Here is a 17,849-nt window from a genome sequence, read left to right on the forward strand (position 1 = left end):
TTATAGAGCACATTTTCATACAAAAAGTAGCTCAAAGTGCTTTACATAATGAAGAAAAGAAAAATAAAAGACAAAATAAGAAATTAAAATAAGAAAACATTAGTTAACATAGAAAAGGAGTAAGGTCCGATGGCCAGGGTGGACAGAAAAAAAACTCCAGATAGCTGGAGAAAAATAAAATAAAATCTGCAGGGGTTCCAGGCCACGGGACAGCCCAGAAGAGGAGGAGGAGGGGGTTAGGCGTGTTGGTGCACCAACCACATGATGGATCACGTGGATTGGGACCCGAGTTCAGCTATGCAACACGTGACACCTCAGTGTGATGTTTTCTTTTTGTTTTGCGCAGTGGCTAGAGTATCAATCCTGCCACCAACCCCCGCATTTTCCCTGCAAGCCAGAGGTCCTGCTTGTTGGGCTGGATGCAGATTAACGCCATACCCAGGACGAAGCAATTGCAGGTTAAGGGTCTTGTTCAAGGTGTCTCTATTTTAAAGACAGGAGCTGCCACTATGTCCTGTAGTTAAGTGAAGGGAACCTTGCACACAGTTAGAAGTCAAACAATCAGGTTAAGTACGCAAGGACAATAAGTCTTACCTTGGGTTTGTAAGGGTGGATGGACTGTCCATTAAAGTCTCGTGAACAACCTGCAGAAGTAAAGCACATTATAAGAGATGATGATGATCAATATTTGAAATTTTATTTTCAATGTGAAACTGAATAATAACTTGGAAACCCTTATCCCCCAACCCATCAACAACACAGATTATTTGATGAGCAACAGTAGCTGCATGTTTTTTCCCCAATCCAATTGCTTAATTAGAAGCTAAACCTTTACTGAAACAAAACTTATTTTATGGCTTGCTAGCATTTTCAATCTTACTTCTCAGATCATTCTTAAATGAAAAAGTTAGATATTGAACTGGTGGGTTCTTTGCAGCCCTCCAGTACCAAACTTGGGCACCCTTTGGCTAGAGTATGACAAAAGACGCGTTTCTCTATAGACTAGACAAAAGATTCCTTTACAGTGATTTGTTCCATTTGGATGTCTCCTCTTTATGAATATCTCAGTGTTAGATTTGAAAGGGCGACAAAAGGTAATATAAAAAAAACAAAACTGTTACTGAGAAGACCATATGGTATTACAAGGTTCATTAAATTTAGAGAGTCCCCATATTTTATTTACAACAAAGCATGGAGACAGAACTTAAATGAATCTTAAATTTCATAGTGCGGAATTAACTTATATTTGATGCTGATTCCAACCTAAATGAATTCTCTGCAAAAATACTTTCAATCTGGTTTGAGGTAGTCCATTAAGCATGCTTAGTGAATAAACCTTGCTTAATTTAACAAGTGTGGTTTATTTCAATCAGATTCTGTTCTACTAAAGAGGATTAGGGCAAGCTGCATTTGATATCTGTGGTAACTATGTGCCGTCTCTTAGCCTGCTCCATACCAGGCTAAAGATGAAGGTTAGCACAGTGTTATAGCTTGACAGTTCATGAATTTCACAATCAATTAGAGACAAACCCAGGACAAAATGTTCTAAGAATTTAAATTTATTTTTACCATACCAAATGTTGCTACATTTTTGGTTACAGCATTGCTTAAATTAATCTGAGATCTTCCCTACAAAATAATAAAAACTTAAAAGCTATATCATCTGTTGAAAAACACTAAGCATTACTAATATATAATGAAGATATTCCACCATTCACATTCCAGGCATTTTTGTCACTGAGAACCCAAAGAGAGACGGAGAGGTTAGGAGCACATGCTGATAGCTCAAAAGAAAATATAAACATACTCATATATAGTAATAAATAATAGATTATAAAGGTGTGGTTCTTGAAGATAAAATCTTTAATTAGTAAAAGTACAAAGTCAGAAAACCTCAGTGATTAAGCAGTACAGAGATGTTCATAGAAATGCATCCTACAAGAACAAAATGGCACACTTAAATCTTAAATTGCAGTTAAAGACACAATCCAAGGTCACAGTTGGGACAATAAAAGCGTGTTTCTTTTCATATTTTCTTCCCAGATTTATCAGTTTTTGAATGGCACAAGTTGGATTCTGTTTTTTTTTTTTTCTGTTGGAGGTACATAATCAATAAAATGCTCTGGATTGATTTATGATGTGCTGGGCTGGCAACTTCTCTTTAGCGGTAGTATGAATGGTGGATGTGCGGCAAGGATTTGTTCTACAAGCTGGCATGTAAAGTTTGCATAAGATGCAGTTTCGCCAACTTTTTGTTTGTATAGGACGAATGCATTCCAAATGCACTGTTCCACCAGATAACAAAATACCTTTTTATAGTATTTCTTTTGTTGTCTCTGCATAATGGGAGAGAAAGTCAATTCTTGGTCCACACAATCTATGCCACCCATCATACTACTCTAGTTGACCACAGCACAAGGCTTCGTAAGTTGCTTGATGCATTTTGCCCGTACAGTGTAGCTGCATTATGTATAGTGCTAAGACGACAAACATCTTTCTTGCCTTTCCATTTCAATGCGCAGGCACTTTACCCTTTTGCCAAGCAACTAGTGCACCTCTCTGTAGTTTAGCTCTGCCAAAGTCTTCTGGAATGTCACAACAGTTGTGATGCATTGTTCCATACGCTTCAGTCTTTCTCTGTAGCAAGAGTTCAAATAGCTCTGGCAAAGTATAAAAATTGTCCATAGTTACAAAGTAACCTTTATCCAGCAGCACCAATGACATAGCAGTGCCGTACTGATTGTATTTCGGATCAAATATTGTCCCTTTCCCTGTGTACAAAACCGAATTGCAAATGTATTGCATTTTAGATTCACAATGCTTGTAAAAATTTATGCCAAATATTGCTCTTTTTGATAAAATGTACTGTATCAATGACAGTCTACCCTTATAAGCCATGAGACTTTAATCAATGCCGACACATCAGTCCAGAATGTAAATGCTCTGAACTTTTGCTTCAATGGACGGTTCAGACATAATTTCTCCAAAGAATGGCAGCACTGACAGCACGTTTGCAGCCAGAGTGATTCTCAGCTCTAAAGCTTACAGAAGATACATCTGTACAGTTGCCCAAGTGACATTCGGGACAGACATTTTTAGCAGGGTTTTCGCAGCCGGAGAAACACTTGGGTTTAACACTAAAGAGGTTAAACAGATTCAATTACAAACCACAATAATTAATCGCAATCATTCTCTTTATTATTCTTATAATAGTCTCACTTGTGAAACATTACAAAGACAAATTTTGCACCTGACAATCAGCCAGTAAAATAGAAACATTAGTTACAAAAATTTGCCATATAGTATAGTACTTGTACTGATGATTTTTATATAGATGTTTGTGGTTATATTTAATGCATAAAAAGTCATATTTCATCCAACAACCCTTTAGGATCCATGGTGCACGCGTTCCTTCAAAATACGATGGTTAAGGGAACTCAAGATTATTCTTTTGGGTTCTGCATTTCATATATGAAAGGTGCTATATAAATAAAAGTTTGATTGATAATGTTTAAAGTGTGACATTCATAAACTAGTATGTTCACAATCGGACTGGAAAATTCAAATAATCTTTTTTCATTTGAATAATTTTATTAATATTTAATAATGCAATTCATAAATTCCTCTCTCACTTTATTAACAAAGGGTGCATTTCCTTTTTTGTGTTATTATTGATCAAGTATTATGTTTCATTCATCTGCTGAAAAGACTGACACTGTCTCAATTATATATGTTCTTCTGCTTCTTTATCAAGCTGTTCCATAATACATTAAGCATCCCATCAGCTTCACACTTAAAGTGATAGTTACTTAATGTGTAGATGTTGCACTCTCCCCTGTGCTTTTTTGAGTCATGGCAGATGTTCTTAATGATGGTTTCTTGAGGCTGTTTAAATATTTTGAGTGTGTGCATAACCGTAAGTTGTCGTTTTGAGTTAATGAGAAACACTTTGCGTTCATGGAACCAATTGAGCCGTGATTGTAAAACGAGGCATATTCAAGTGAGACTTGTTCAGTTAAATCTTGATTTCATGAGTAACTAACATTCTTTACTTAGATGAATATTATTCACTTTGTCCCACATAAAATAATGATTTTAATGTGTGCTTTTCAAGATTGCCAGCAATTTCAAAATACATACAGCAAATACTCAGTAATCAATAGATCAAAATATATATCCACTGCATGCATTTTCAAAGCAAATAGTTCAATGGCTTTCCATTTGATATCTGTAAACATGATCAATGCCACCTGCATCTTAGAATGCAACTCAGCTACAGTAAATGATTATGACTATGCTTTTAGAATTCTTTAGTACCACCACAGCTTGATGAAATTGGGCACAGTGTTAAACTTTGAAAGTGACCCACAGATATTAGTATCAGAGTATGAAAACTACAATAACAACACAACAGAATTTTGATTTTTGAAGGCAGAATCTCAGACAGAACCTGCTTTTGTGACACCACATGTTCAAGTTTGGCTTAATTCGAAGTCTCTTTCTACTATTAATCCCCCAATCAATATATTACAGATAGTGCCTGTTATTTTTATTGCACTGTTTGATTGAGGTTAAAAAAAAAAATAATAAAAGAGAAGCCAAAGAACAGACATAATTATATCCAGTAATCTCAGATTTTTGCTTTCTGCTAACTGAACTGGAACTGTTCACTTTCGTAAGGGGGTCTATTCACTATTAACCATTAAGTATATAAAACTTAATGGATGTAACCCTACAAGGTGTGTGTTTTTTTTTTTAGCATTTTGTTAGTGTAAGACAGCTCTGCAATGCAAACATGGCCTCAACCCCCTGGGCCCCGCCAATGTGCGTGAGAATGAGCTGCGAGAGTCAGCATTGTTTCGAAAATATGCTTTCACTGGGGACAGCCTGTGAAAGATTACCTGGCGCACTTTAGAGCTAATGTACATATTTTCTAGGACTTAATTTATCTGGCCCTACCAGAGCGCCAAATCAAATAAATCGAACAAACATATGGGGACATTCTTAACAGGCATTACTATACCTCAATAAATTTCAGCAATTTTTCTGTAGAGACCTCATAAGCCTTCTTTGTGACCTCAGATTTACGAAGCTGGCACTCCAGAACTGCCACTCTTTTTTTCAAATCCTGTAGCTCCTCCTAAAAGAATATCAACATAATAATGTTCTAACAGAAGGCCTATAGCACCTGTGGGAACAGAGACACTGCTTTCAAAACAAACAAAAAGGGTTATAAAAAAAAAAAAAAAAAAAATCTGGAGGCAACATACTATTGATTGAGATATTGATTTTTTTTTTTCTTTCCCCCTCGGTTTCAAATCTCTTGGTAGACAGATAAGCTGGACCCAGGAAAGCCTACTAAGTTCATGATAAGAATGCCTCCAGGAATAAACAGAAAAAAGGCATAAAAAGTGCATTTTTAATAAATTCTATCCAATGTAAGAAAGTATGAGAGCGCTGAGGAGTTGGATGGGGGTTATGCTCTCACAATACATAAAACACATACATACATGTCATTTGTATTTGCAGATTATCAAGACAGCAGTTCCAGCACTAGCAGGGCTTCGGCTGTATTAAGCAATTTAAACACTGAGGTCTAGATATCCATATCTAAAAGGCGTGGTCTTTTCAAAGGCTTAAGAAAATTCTGACAGAGAATGCATTGCATGAACTTACTAGTACTGTTGCTTATGGGAGCCACTGGGAGTGGCAGATGATAACAGTCTATTACTTACCATTTTCAATTCTACCTTCAGTTAGTGAGTTAATCAGCATATGCCTAGTTTTTTAACTATCTAGGATGGGTACCCCTGCCACCATTTGAAGAGAGAAGCACAGGGACATACATACATTGTACAATTTTGAGAGATGACAAAAATAAAAAAAGAACAGTGATCTCAAACAGGCTACTGGGATAAAAAGTGCATGTGGGCCTTTTTGCAGTAGATAACATCACTCTTTAGCAGGTGACTGGATAAACAGTGAAACTAGAAAAAGAAAGGCGGTACACAACATATATCCTTCTACTTAACAGCATGGAAAAAGGTGCCCTTTACTGCTTAAAAGTATGAATATAAAATCTCTCAAGAATGATTTACTGTTCAAGCTTAACATACGAAATAGGTGAATGGATGTAAAATATTGATAACCTAGATTTATCCAAAATATCGGAAGCCACAGACTATTAGCTGATTAATGAAACTGTCCCAAATGCCTGGCAGAATAAAAAGCATTTAAGTGTTGTTGCATCTTTCAAAGCAAGCACGATGTTTAACATGAACAAGGCATTTGACAAGAAAGGCCAACGAGCACAAGGGTAGACCTAGGAAGGTGAGAAGAGCATGTACAACTTGAGCCTTCCTTGTGGTTTCAAAACAAAGTCAACCATTGAGCATGCCTGTGAGATACTTTATTCCATGAATGTGGCAAAGTTCCTTAAGCCAACAAGGAATAGAAAACAAAGAACTGAGAAAGTAAATGCACACTAAGGATCACATAGGATTGTAGACATAAAGGAAGGCAATGAAAAAAAAAAACAACCTCAGATGCGACTTATAACTTCTAGAAATAGCTGAGGCACCTGTAAATCCACAGACTGATATCTACGCCCTCCATGGCATGGTGGTGGGAGGATGTAAACTAATGAACTGATGGGAAATCTCAGGTAATTTTACAGCAAAGAGACACAAAATGCAGAGCAGTCTGACTAGATCGCTCTGACAATTGAGTGTGTGTGTATGTGTGTTTTAATGTGAGTGAATGATTAGCTGTTTCCGAGGAGTACTCCAAAATCACGAAGGTTATGTAACTTGCCTGCAGCTTTCTAAGCAGAAGTATTTTGAAATCCAGGTCTCAAAAACGGGGCAATTGAGAATAAATATGCATTTAACACAAATAAATCAACAAAAAATAAGAGAATGCTTTGACAGCCTTGTATGTGCCAATGACCTATATAAAGTTGCTAGCCAATTTTATTTAATCCTAAAAATAACTTCCTAAATAGACGTCATAACGATCACATTAAACCCTTCATTGCACCTTCATCCCAGTTACTGAATAATACAAAGCAAACACTGACCTACTTTACAGGGAACATGAGAAAAGGAAAGTATGGAACAGACTTAGAGGAACTGGCTTGGCTGCTGCAGGCATCAAGCCAGGGACCAATGTCTGCCTTGCTCTGGTTTTTCTGTTTACTCACTTTGATATGACTTGGCTGATCAGCCAGCTGTAATTTCAGTTCAGAAATCTCAGCCTCCAAAAGGTGAATGATCTCTTCATAGTCCATCTCCATTCCTCGTGCCTGCTTCTGAGCTGCCTCTGCGAGATGGATCCTACTCCGCAGAGCCCTAGCTTCTTCCACCGCAGCCTTTGTTTCCTGCAACGTAATGAAACATAGCAGCTGAAGAATATTATTTCTAACTCCCAGTGTAAGGCACCACTTCTTGGGGCCAAAGGAAATGAGCAGAAGTTTGAGAGGAAAGGTATGAAAACAAAAAGGTTAATTGAAAACAAGCCTGCTCATTTTCTGGGCTAGCAGTTAATATTCAAGTTTTAAAACGGAATGTGTTTTCAGATATTATGTTCAAGAGTTCTGCTTATTGCAATTTTACATACTATCCTAAATGAGTGAAATAGTCTAGGACAAAAGATCTGTTAAGCAATTTTTCAATGGGCCCTGGAAAAAAATTGGTCAGGTCAAGTAGTGGGGTGGGATGGAATGGGGTGGCGAACAGTGGGGGAGGTTTAAACTGCAAATGCTAAAAGGGCAAGCAAAATCAGGCACCAACCAAGTCTTTGAACTATACTGGTTCATGGCACAATAACAAAATAGATACTTTGCTGAGAGTATTTTACTATTAGTGGAAATAAAACCACTTTGTTACATTTTTTTAATTTCTGAGAAATTTCTATTCTAAGGTGAACCAACCCATACTTCAGCCAAACAATCCAGGCAGAAACGGCTCTATTGTGGAAAACAACTGTAGGTTACAAAAATGCTAGTCATATAATGCATGAAAATGACCAGTAGAGCATTTATAGTCATATACTATGGGTCTTGCAAGGAGGGTGGCAAAGATTAAACACTTTTCTTAAGGAAGATATATTATGTATTACAAAGTTCTAGTTTACTCAGTGAGAACGGTCATTCATGGAGAAATTAAATGCCATACTTAATAAAGGTTTCTAAATATGCAAAGTAATTAATAAAAATTCAGACCATACACAGTTTTATACTGGAGTTGCTGCAAATACATTTAGATAAGAAAGAAAGGCTAGAACACCTGTTCATGCAAGTATGCAAGTATATAGGTATTAATTAAGTATACACACATACGAACAAGAAGAGGATAAAGTACACAACTTCAAATTAAAATTTATCAAGGTTTATAGGGGTGCAGGAAGAGGCGCTCTATTTTATATCAACATATTTGTGCAGGAGAACAAGGAGAGAAGAATTTAGACAACTTCAAATTAAGATACATTGATGTTTATAGTGGGTGCAGGAAGAGGTGATCTTCTTCCGTTTATCACTGTTGAGTAAAAAAGGTCTTAAGTAGTGTTTGAGAATTTAAAGAAACTTAAAATATATGTTAAACATTTACTTGCATTTAAATGTTGAGCTCAAAGTGGTGATTTGCCTAGGCAATTAAAAGCGGTTTGACAAATTTAAGTTTGTACCACTGGCCAATGTTTAGCTCTTCTAATAGTTTAGTGCACTACTTGCCTCTCATTGCCAAAGTAAATAATGTGCCAAAGCCCAACTCAAATAGAAGTCAACGGAGTTCATTTAATATCAAAAGTAAAAACTGGGATCCTAACATGTTCTTCTCAGTGTCATTATATTCATATGCATCCTGGTCATAGTATTGCCTTTATAAAATACAACAGTGGCCTTTGAGAAGTCTCTCTCTATTTCAAACACTATAATATACATGCTTAACAATAACTGAATTGAAAAGAATGCAACACTGTACTTCAGGTCAGGTCAGGTCCCCTCCAGGAAGACACACAGTAATAATAATAATAATACTACATTTCATTTGTATAGTGCCTTTCCCATGCTCAAGGAGCTTTACAGAGCTTAAGAAAGAACAGTTGGGTATACAGTATATAGCATTATACTAAGCCAGATAAATAAAGAAGAGTAAGATAGTGAATTCAGAGAAAAGCCTAACAGAAAACATAATTGATGGTCTAGCACACACACATACAGGTTACATGAGCATCTTGACATAGAGGTAAACTGAAAGAAGGGTAATAAAGTCAGGTAGAGCTAAAAGCCTTCCTGAACAGATGAGTTTTCAGTTGTTTTTTTTAAAAAGAATTCATGGAGTCAGCTGATCTAATTAATTTCAGTAGGTTATTCCAGAGTCTGGGTGCTATGCAGCTGAAGGCCCTGTCACCCTTGGAGTGTAGATTAGTGTGGGGCACAACAAGATATCATATAGTGATGTAGAAGGTCAATGATATAGCTTGGCGCAAGGTCGTTTAAGGCTTTTTAGGTTATTAATAGAATTTTATATTCAATTCTGTAAGACATGGGAAGCCAGTGAAGGCGGAGCAGGATGGGTGTGATGTGCTCGCTGCTGCTGGTTCGAGCGAGGACTCTTGCAGCTGAGTTTTGAATAAGCTGGAGCTGTGATATAAGATTAGAAGGAGCACCTGCCAGTAGGGAATTACAATAATCAATGCGGGATGTGATAAAAGCATGGACAAGTTTCTCAGCATTAGAAAAGGAGAGGAAGGAGCGAACACGGGATATGTTACGGAGGTGAAAGTAAGAAAGTTTCTTAATGTGATTTATGTGAGCGGAATAAGAAAGGGAAGAATCGAAAATGACACCAAGATTCTTTGCAGTGGAGGCAGGTCTGATGAGATCACCGCTAAGATGGACTGGGAAGGAGCTCATTTAATTAAGTTGCACTTTAGTCCCAATTTGCAGGAGTTCAGTTTTGTTGCAGTTTAATTTTAAAGAGTCAGCTCCATCCAGGTTTTAATGTCACTGAGGCAGGTTGTGAGCTGAGAAAGCTCTGATGAAGTTCCACTTTTAACATTGAAATAGAGTTGAGTATCGTCTGCATAAAAATGATAACCCAATCCATTGCTGCGAATAATATGGCCAAGGGGAAGCATATAAATGCAGAAGAGAAGAGGGCTGAGGACAGAGCCCTGAGGATCTCCTTGTGTGACTGGCGCGGAGCTGGAACTGTTGTTGCCAAGACTAATAAACTCTTGCCTATCAGTCAGATAGGACTTGAACCACTGGAGGGCAGTGCTAGAGATACCCAGCATGTTCTCCATTCTGGACAGTAGAATGTCATGTCTGACCGGAGTGTCAAATGCTGCACTGAAGTCTAATAGAATTAATATGCTGGTTTGTCCAGAGTCTGCTGCCATAAGCAAATCATTGGTTACCCGTAGCAGAGCAGTTTCACAGTTGTGCTTGCGCCCTGAAACCAGACTAAAAGGGCCCCATCAAATTATTAGAAGTTAAGTAGTTGGCGAGTTGGGAAGCTACAACACGCTCAAGAACTTTTGACAGAAAAGATAAGTGGGAAATAGGCCGAAAATTGTTAAGACTGTCAGCATCAAGGCCAGACTTTAACATTGGGGTTACAGAAGCGGTTTTAAAAGTGAGCGGCACACAGCCAGTGTCAAGGGATGTGTTTATTATTGTTGTTGTAATAGTCGGGATTATGGCATGAAGGTAATATTTAAGTAGTGTGCTGGGGATGGGCTCCAGTACACAAGTAGTCAGCCTCATTTTACAAAGCAGGTTATTAACAAAAGCAGATGTGACTGGTGAGAACTTAGAGAAGGAGCTGGACGGTCCTCTCACACCGTTCAGAAATGACCATCTATCTGCCACAGCCAGGTGTTACATGGTCGTCTCCTTGGCCTGGTCCAGCAGCTTGGGTCGTTAATAATGAGGATCCTGCGAGTCTGATCAACCTCAGGAAATCACGCCACATGGCCGTAGTGCCGTAACTGACACTCCCTCACAATGCAGATAATGTGTCTCATTCAGGACTCCATGAGCAACCACTCATTCGACACAAAGTCAAACTAGAGGTACCCTAGGATTCTCCAAAGAGACACGGTATTGAAGGAGTCTAGTCTTCATCTCAGGTCACTGGATAGCATGCATGTCTCTCAAACATACAGCAAAACAGGAAGCACCAGGACTCTAAAGACCTCAGGAGACCCAAGCTCTTCCAATCTGTCTACTGACTTCATAGGAAGTGCCACCAGAGATAAGAATGTCGCTGCCGAGGTAAGTAAACCTCTCTACAAGGTCAACACCCTCTCCGCAGACAGTCAAGATCTATGAATCTCTCTTCACCAACAGATGCCCCACAGCCCTGCCCAACACAAGTCCATGAAAGCACTTAATGTTCAGGTTTTAAAATATGCCCACATCCCAATTGTAGCTTACTTTGTACTCTCTCAGTCAAGTCTGTTGTATCCTTCAAAAGAAGCTGTGTTACTAGGTAGGCACTCTGAAACATTCTGATCTAATTTCTTTCAGCTGACTCGCCTCAGTTTGTAGTGTTCTATAAAGAAGCCAGGGTGACTTCACAGGTAATAAGTATGAGACTATTCAGTACCTTACCCACCTGCACATTTAGACTCAACAGGGCTCTTTCAGATCAATCACGTAATCCTTTTATGTAGCTGAATGATCTGGACATCTTCGAGATATTTAAAACCAATTCTTTGATGAGGAAGCGAAACATAGTGACAATCTAACTTTTATGCAAACGAAATGATTATTGCTGTTATTCCAAAAAACATAATACTCTGTAGAAAAGTAAGAATAATGAAATAATCAAATATCTTGTAGAAATGTCCAAAGAACGTTAAATAACTATTAGTAAAATATAAAAAAGAGCATTCATTAAAGATGATTGGCAGACCCATCTATGAAAGCAGAATTTTCTGCTTGTTGCCAAGGAACCAGAGCAACTCTGTGCTATTGGCTTTGCCTGTGCACAAATGGACAGAGTTTCTAAGTACAACCAATGGGAGCATGTCGCGCGCACACACACACACACACACACACACACACACACACTCTCTTCTCAGACCCTATGCATCTCGAGATGCGTGGGGTGGTGAGAGAAAGAGGGAGAGCAACCTATTCAATCTTCTTGTGTTTAAACTTAAAAAAGGGGGCCATATGCAATCTTGTTCTCTGGGAGTCAAAGCAGAGCAGTAATTGCTAATAAAAACGACACAGAAAATGGAATGAGATACAGAGCTTATGTAATACTCGGAAATAATGACATCCCTCTAACAAATTGATCTTTTGTTAAGTGAAGAAAGGCAAAAAAAAAAAAAAAGAAAAAAGCCATGTTCCCTTCTAAGAGATGAGCTCTAATTAGTTTAGCAATCAGAGTTGAAATTTGCAAAGAAAGAAAAACTGAAAGAAGGCAACTCATTAGTTGGTAACACAGCAATCAGTCAACCCCTCTTGACGAAAAGAAGAGTGAAGCTGTTTCTGATCAAAGGCAGCATTTGTGTTGTTCCAGCCTTTGTGACATTCACAGTCTTTTCTTTCTTATAATTACTGATCATCAAGACTACCCTTAAAATCTGTTCTTTTAGTTTTGGTGGGAGGTAAATGTCACTTTTATATTGTTTGGTTTCTAGAAGGAGATGAAATGGTCCACACAATATTGCTCATTGTATACACATTGCACCTTATGACTGAAGCCAGCAATGTCTTAAGGACTTGACCAAAAATTCTGCTGTGAATCAACCAGCTGTACAGAATACAACATGAAAGCCTGCCTCGGTATTGACAGCAAGGATTACAGGTAAAAGTCAAATATTTATTATATTGACCATCCACCCCACCCCTACATCTACAGTAATGCACAGTAGATAGCTAAAGTAAATGCTAAAATAAAAAAGAAGGAGAAAAAAACAGGACGACAAGATTAAAAGGAACAGGAGCTAATTTTCTGCCCCAGACAGTTGTCTCTCAGCCAATTTGGCCAACTGTACTTGTCCAAATTTCCACTCCACTTGTGTCTCACTATGCTGCTTTCTATTTTACCCTACACACAAAGCCTAGAATCACATAATTTGATGAATAGCCGACACGAAAAGGTTAAGAGTTTAACACACAATAAAATGACCTGCCCAACTTGCCACTTTTCCTTTTTCTCAAAAATCCTTTTCATGTTTGATGCACAGTAACACCATTTGCTAGAATCATTAACATTAAGAATGATACCATAGTTTTCTATCTAGATATTCCAATGTTGCCCAACAAGAATGCATTATTGACATAGGCCTTTATGTTAACTTTTCATAGTATAACATAGTGTGGAGCACTCCTAACAATACACTCACTCTTTGTTCATTTATGAAGTTATTGTCTCTAAAAGACAAATCCTTACTCACCTCTTAATGGTCAAGTTCAAGCGACTGTTTACAGCTTAGCTTTACATAGTGGGACTTTTTCTGTAAGAGGCTAAGCAAGCGTGGCATTTTATAACATATTAATAACATTTTTTTTTTTTCCAGAAAAAAACAAAAACAGCAAATGTAAAACACACAAGTTGTCAATTCTGTCTCTGGAAGCATGACGGTCAGGCTCATGATTCCAGAAGAAAATTTAGTGACAGGCAAGGTTACGTTATTCAAAAAAATTTGCCAATATTTATATCATCCGTTCAATCACATCATCATATCTCCACTTTCTGCATTTTCCTCTTCTGTCGGCACCACTATTTCATGTGGTAATCCACATAGACATTGCTACTTTGAAACTCTGCATCCCAAGCACTGCTGGGAACATGATGTGTGACATAATCAAGGAAGCACCATAAAAATGTCTATATACATGAAAGAATGTCCAAATAATCAGTGCAAGACATTAATATCCATGCAATTAACAAAAACAAACCTAGCCATACCTTATTTTTTGTTTCAACTTTAACATTGGTTTTGTCCGTAAAGATTTTAGAAAACAATTTAAAGTATTTGTGTGTTGCCACTCTAGCACACATCAATGATTATTTGTTCTTCCCCAGTGGAAGTAAAAAAAATCTTTATTGTCTGCCACTAAATTTGTACTTTTATATAAAGCAAAGTCTAGACAAGATGTTATACTAGGGATAGATGCATAGAGCAGACAGAAAATGAAATTAATGCAGGGGGATTTGTGCACGAGTAGTGAAGGAGAACGCAAGAGAAATAATTATTTGGATGAGAAATTAGTTCAAATGCCGATTTCTGTCAGTTTGTGTGACTGTGAGCTTGTCCTTTAATCACTGTGCTTTACAGGTCACTTATTCAGTTTCACTTATTGTAAAATTCCACAATTAAATGTGCAAAATAAAATAGGGACTGAACAGCAAAAGATTAACAGGTCTACTGCTTTGAAGTATGCATTATGGTCTAGTGAGTGAAGCCATGGAGTGAAAACCACAATAATGCACCTTCATTCTTATAACCTGACAAATAGTGTGCCAAGTAATGGAAAAACTTAGCTATCAATACTGCGCTATTTGTGATTTAAATGGCTCTTCATTAGTAGATACTACTCTTGCTTTATTCAAAACACACACATTTATGATTTATTTTTTGTTTGAGTTTCAATGCACTCCACTTTTTTGTTATTATGCACAGTGATTCTGGAGCACATTCCCAATACATCTATGTTTGTTGCAATAATCAGTATTATGTTAGTATTCAAAAAGTATGCCTAAAGTGTTTAAATATTTTGGGATAACCACTATCATAGTCTTGGTTTGACACATGATAGTTGACATTCAAAATTCATTACTTTCTCAGTCCTGTCAACCAGTCTTTGGACATTTTACAGAACCCATTCCTCCTGAAGTTCACAAAAAGCCTGTTGAGCTCAGCATGCAAATCAAGAAGAGAGTGGCAATTCTTTTGACTTTACGAATGTGAACCTCTTCACTTTAGTAAACTAAAAACTCTCTTTAATGCACCTACAACAGCTAGTTAAGTAGGTTAATCAAGTATTAAAAGTAAATAAACACCATTTTTCTCTAGTGTTCACAGTTGCTTGGTTAATTTGTGGACAGAAGAGGGCGATTGTTCAATGTGGGCATTAGTTTAAAAAGAAAAAGAAAAAAAACCAACTTTGCAGAAAGCTTGTTCCCCTTGCAGAATTACTTAATATATCCAAATGGGACTGTAACCTAGGAAAGGTGCAACATAACATGAAACTCTTCTATTTCTCATTCTGGGAAAGTTTCCATAGCAGACTCTTTCTCCTAACTGTCATGCTGGATTTGTTTCCAGTATATCTGCCTATTTTTTGCATCATTCATAAACTCTGACATTTATGACTAAAAGACTACCATGAGGGTGCAATGTTTTATTGTTAATATCTGAGCAAAATGTTTCAAATAAATGAAAGGCTTTTTTCTGAATTTTAGTATGACATTATTACTGGATAAAATGGTAATTATGGCCTAGCAGCAGGGATTTAATACCAGGTATACATAGGCTCTCAGCAGGAAGCAAACAGCACAGATTTTATTCAAAAATAACTAAACATTTCCCCCTTTCTACTCCTAATGAGCTCGCTCCTAAGTAAGGATTATCACAAAGGTAGATTTCATTACATCTTCTGACACCAAATGTTAATTAAACCCAAACAAGACTGTTGCAGGAGGCCCTTGTCACTTACTGCAGAAGACAAATCCAGCAGGACTAACAGAGTACAGTCAATTAGCTAAGGCATCAAAGGCTTAAGCCACAAGACTGTAGGTTCTGTTCCCAACACACTTTGAGACCATAAACTAGCCTGTTAACCCGCTAATGCCGAAAGCTACAGTTTCCTTATGATGTTTAAGTCTGTCTGGATAAAGTGTCACCAAAATAAATAAATACAATAGCTGTGCTATGCCAGGAAAATAGCCAGAGCTTAACCAAATGTTAGCAGTGGAGTCCCAGGCCATAACAGTGCCACAGTTGCCATTCATGGCCTTCATTAAGTAGGTAAGATAATTCAGAGGAGCAAGTCAAGTATGTGCAGCAGCATATTGTCCTAACAAGAACACCAACTCATTTTTAATTTCACCTCCTGAACTATTGTGGTTACAACTCTCCCAGCTTATGTTTCCCATTGTACTTTCACAGCTGTTGATACAAAAAACATCTGGGAAAAAGCTCACCTTCACCCTTCAACATAAGAAATGAGAATAATCTTTGATGTGTTTCTGATCCTTCATTAAAGTTTTTTCACTATTTGACTTGCTTATGCTGTGCTTTCTGAGAAAGGCTCTTAATGAACAAATACAAGAAAGGTAAGCATCATCTACCCCAATTTAAACAAGAGCAGCTAAGAAAGGATGCATATCCCATTTATTGTTTTCAATTCACTGACAATGAAAATGCGGGTCATATCAGCAAAATATGATTGCGTTAAAGTAGAAACATATGTTTAAAAAATGTTTTTGACTCATCCATCCTTTAAGTTTTCAAACACACTTTGTCCACTGAGGCCTTAGATAAGTAACCTCTAAAACTGTACCAAGTTGGATTGAGATGTAATATACTGACCTTCATAGGCAATCAGTTGCCAGGATGAAACCAGACCAAGATAGGGCCCAAAAAGGCCCTTGATGTTGGGAAGGAAACAGAGTATTGGCATCACCGTACCAGTGTATAAGGTTGGGCTCTTCAAAAGGTGAATTACTTTAGAAAATGCTCTGGAGGTAAGCACTTAATGGGAAAAGAAGTGAAAGAGCAGACTAGTAGATGGAAAGTAGAAGTATCCCAAGCTACTGGGTGGTAACAAAGGGGTACTACTAGGAAAATATGGGGTCCTGCTGTCTCTAGTAAGTAAATTGTATTATTGGTTACTTTGTTTGCTGCATGTCTCCACAACTTTAGATATCGTTCTTGCACTTGATGGCAGAAAAACAAATAATTTGTAATATAAATAGCCTGGAGGGCAACATAGCTTATAATGGTATACTGGAGCTCAGGAGTACAGAGACACCTCAAGTCACCAGACTAAGCTATGGCATGATAAATTTAAGAGGGCATTACCACATCAGAAATAACACTTGTGTGGGAGTTAAAAGCTTACAGAGAATGAAGTTGGTAAATGAGTTTTAAACAAATGTTTAAAAGTGTTACAGGATAAGTGGTTGAAGATTCAAAAATTTTTTTCTGTTATTTCTACAAACACAAGGTAAATAACAGATTTACAAAAATGGGTGAAGTGTTTCTTTAGAGCCCAAGGTTAACTTGACATACAATGGTGTGAAAAACTATTTGCCCCCTTCCTGATTTCTTATTCTTTTGCATGTTTGTCACACAAAATGTTTCTGATCATCACATTTAACCATTAGTCAAATATAACACAAGTAAACACAAAATGCAGTTTTTAAATGATGGTTTTTATTATTTAGGGAGAAAAAAAATCCAAACCTACATGGCCCTGTGTGAAAAAGTAATTGCCCCTTGTTAAAAATAACCTAACTGTGGTGTATCACACCTGAGTTCAATTTCCGTAGCCACCCCCAGGCCTGATTACTGCCACACCTGTTTCAATCAAGAAATCACTTAAATAGGAGCTGCCTGACACAGAGAAGTAGACCAAAAGCACCTCAAAAGCTAGACATCATGCCAAGATCCAAAGAAATTCAGGAACAAATGAGAACAGAAGTAATTGAGATCTATCAGTCTGGTAAAGGTTATAAAGCCATTTCTAAAGCTTTGGGACTCCAGCGAACCACAGTGAGAGCCATTATCCACAAATGGCAAAAACATGGAACAGTGGTGAACCTTCCCAGGAGTGGCCGGCCGACCGACCAAAATTACCCCAAGAGCGCAGAGACTACTCA

General features: G+C 37.5%; 1 protein-coding gene across 1 annotated transcript in view; it reads right to left on the reverse strand.

Moving 5' to 3' along the window:
• LOC120517213 (syntaxin-binding protein 4-like) overlaps nucleotides 1-17,849 on the reverse strand; it is a 173,700-nt gene that overhangs the window by 49,669 nt on the left and 106,182 nt on the right. Inside the window, exons 22-24 of the mRNA XM_039739381.1 lie at nucleotides 7,202-7,378; nucleotides 5,024-5,140; nucleotides 595-644 (exon numbers count right to left, since the gene is read on the reverse strand). Coding sequence (XP_039595315.1) covers nucleotides 595-644; nucleotides 5,024-5,140; nucleotides 7,202-7,378 — 344 coding nt within the window. The remainder of the gene's footprint in view (nucleotides 1-594; nucleotides 645-5,023; nucleotides 5,141-7,201; nucleotides 7,379-17,849) is intronic.

This window comes from Polypterus senegalus, chromosome 17 (assembly GCF_016835505.1).
Source record: "Polypterus senegalus isolate Bchr_013 chromosome 17, ASM1683550v1, whole genome shotgun sequence".
Taxonomy (NCBI): Eukaryota; Metazoa; Chordata; class Cladistia; order Polypteriformes; family Polypteridae; genus Polypterus; species Polypterus senegalus.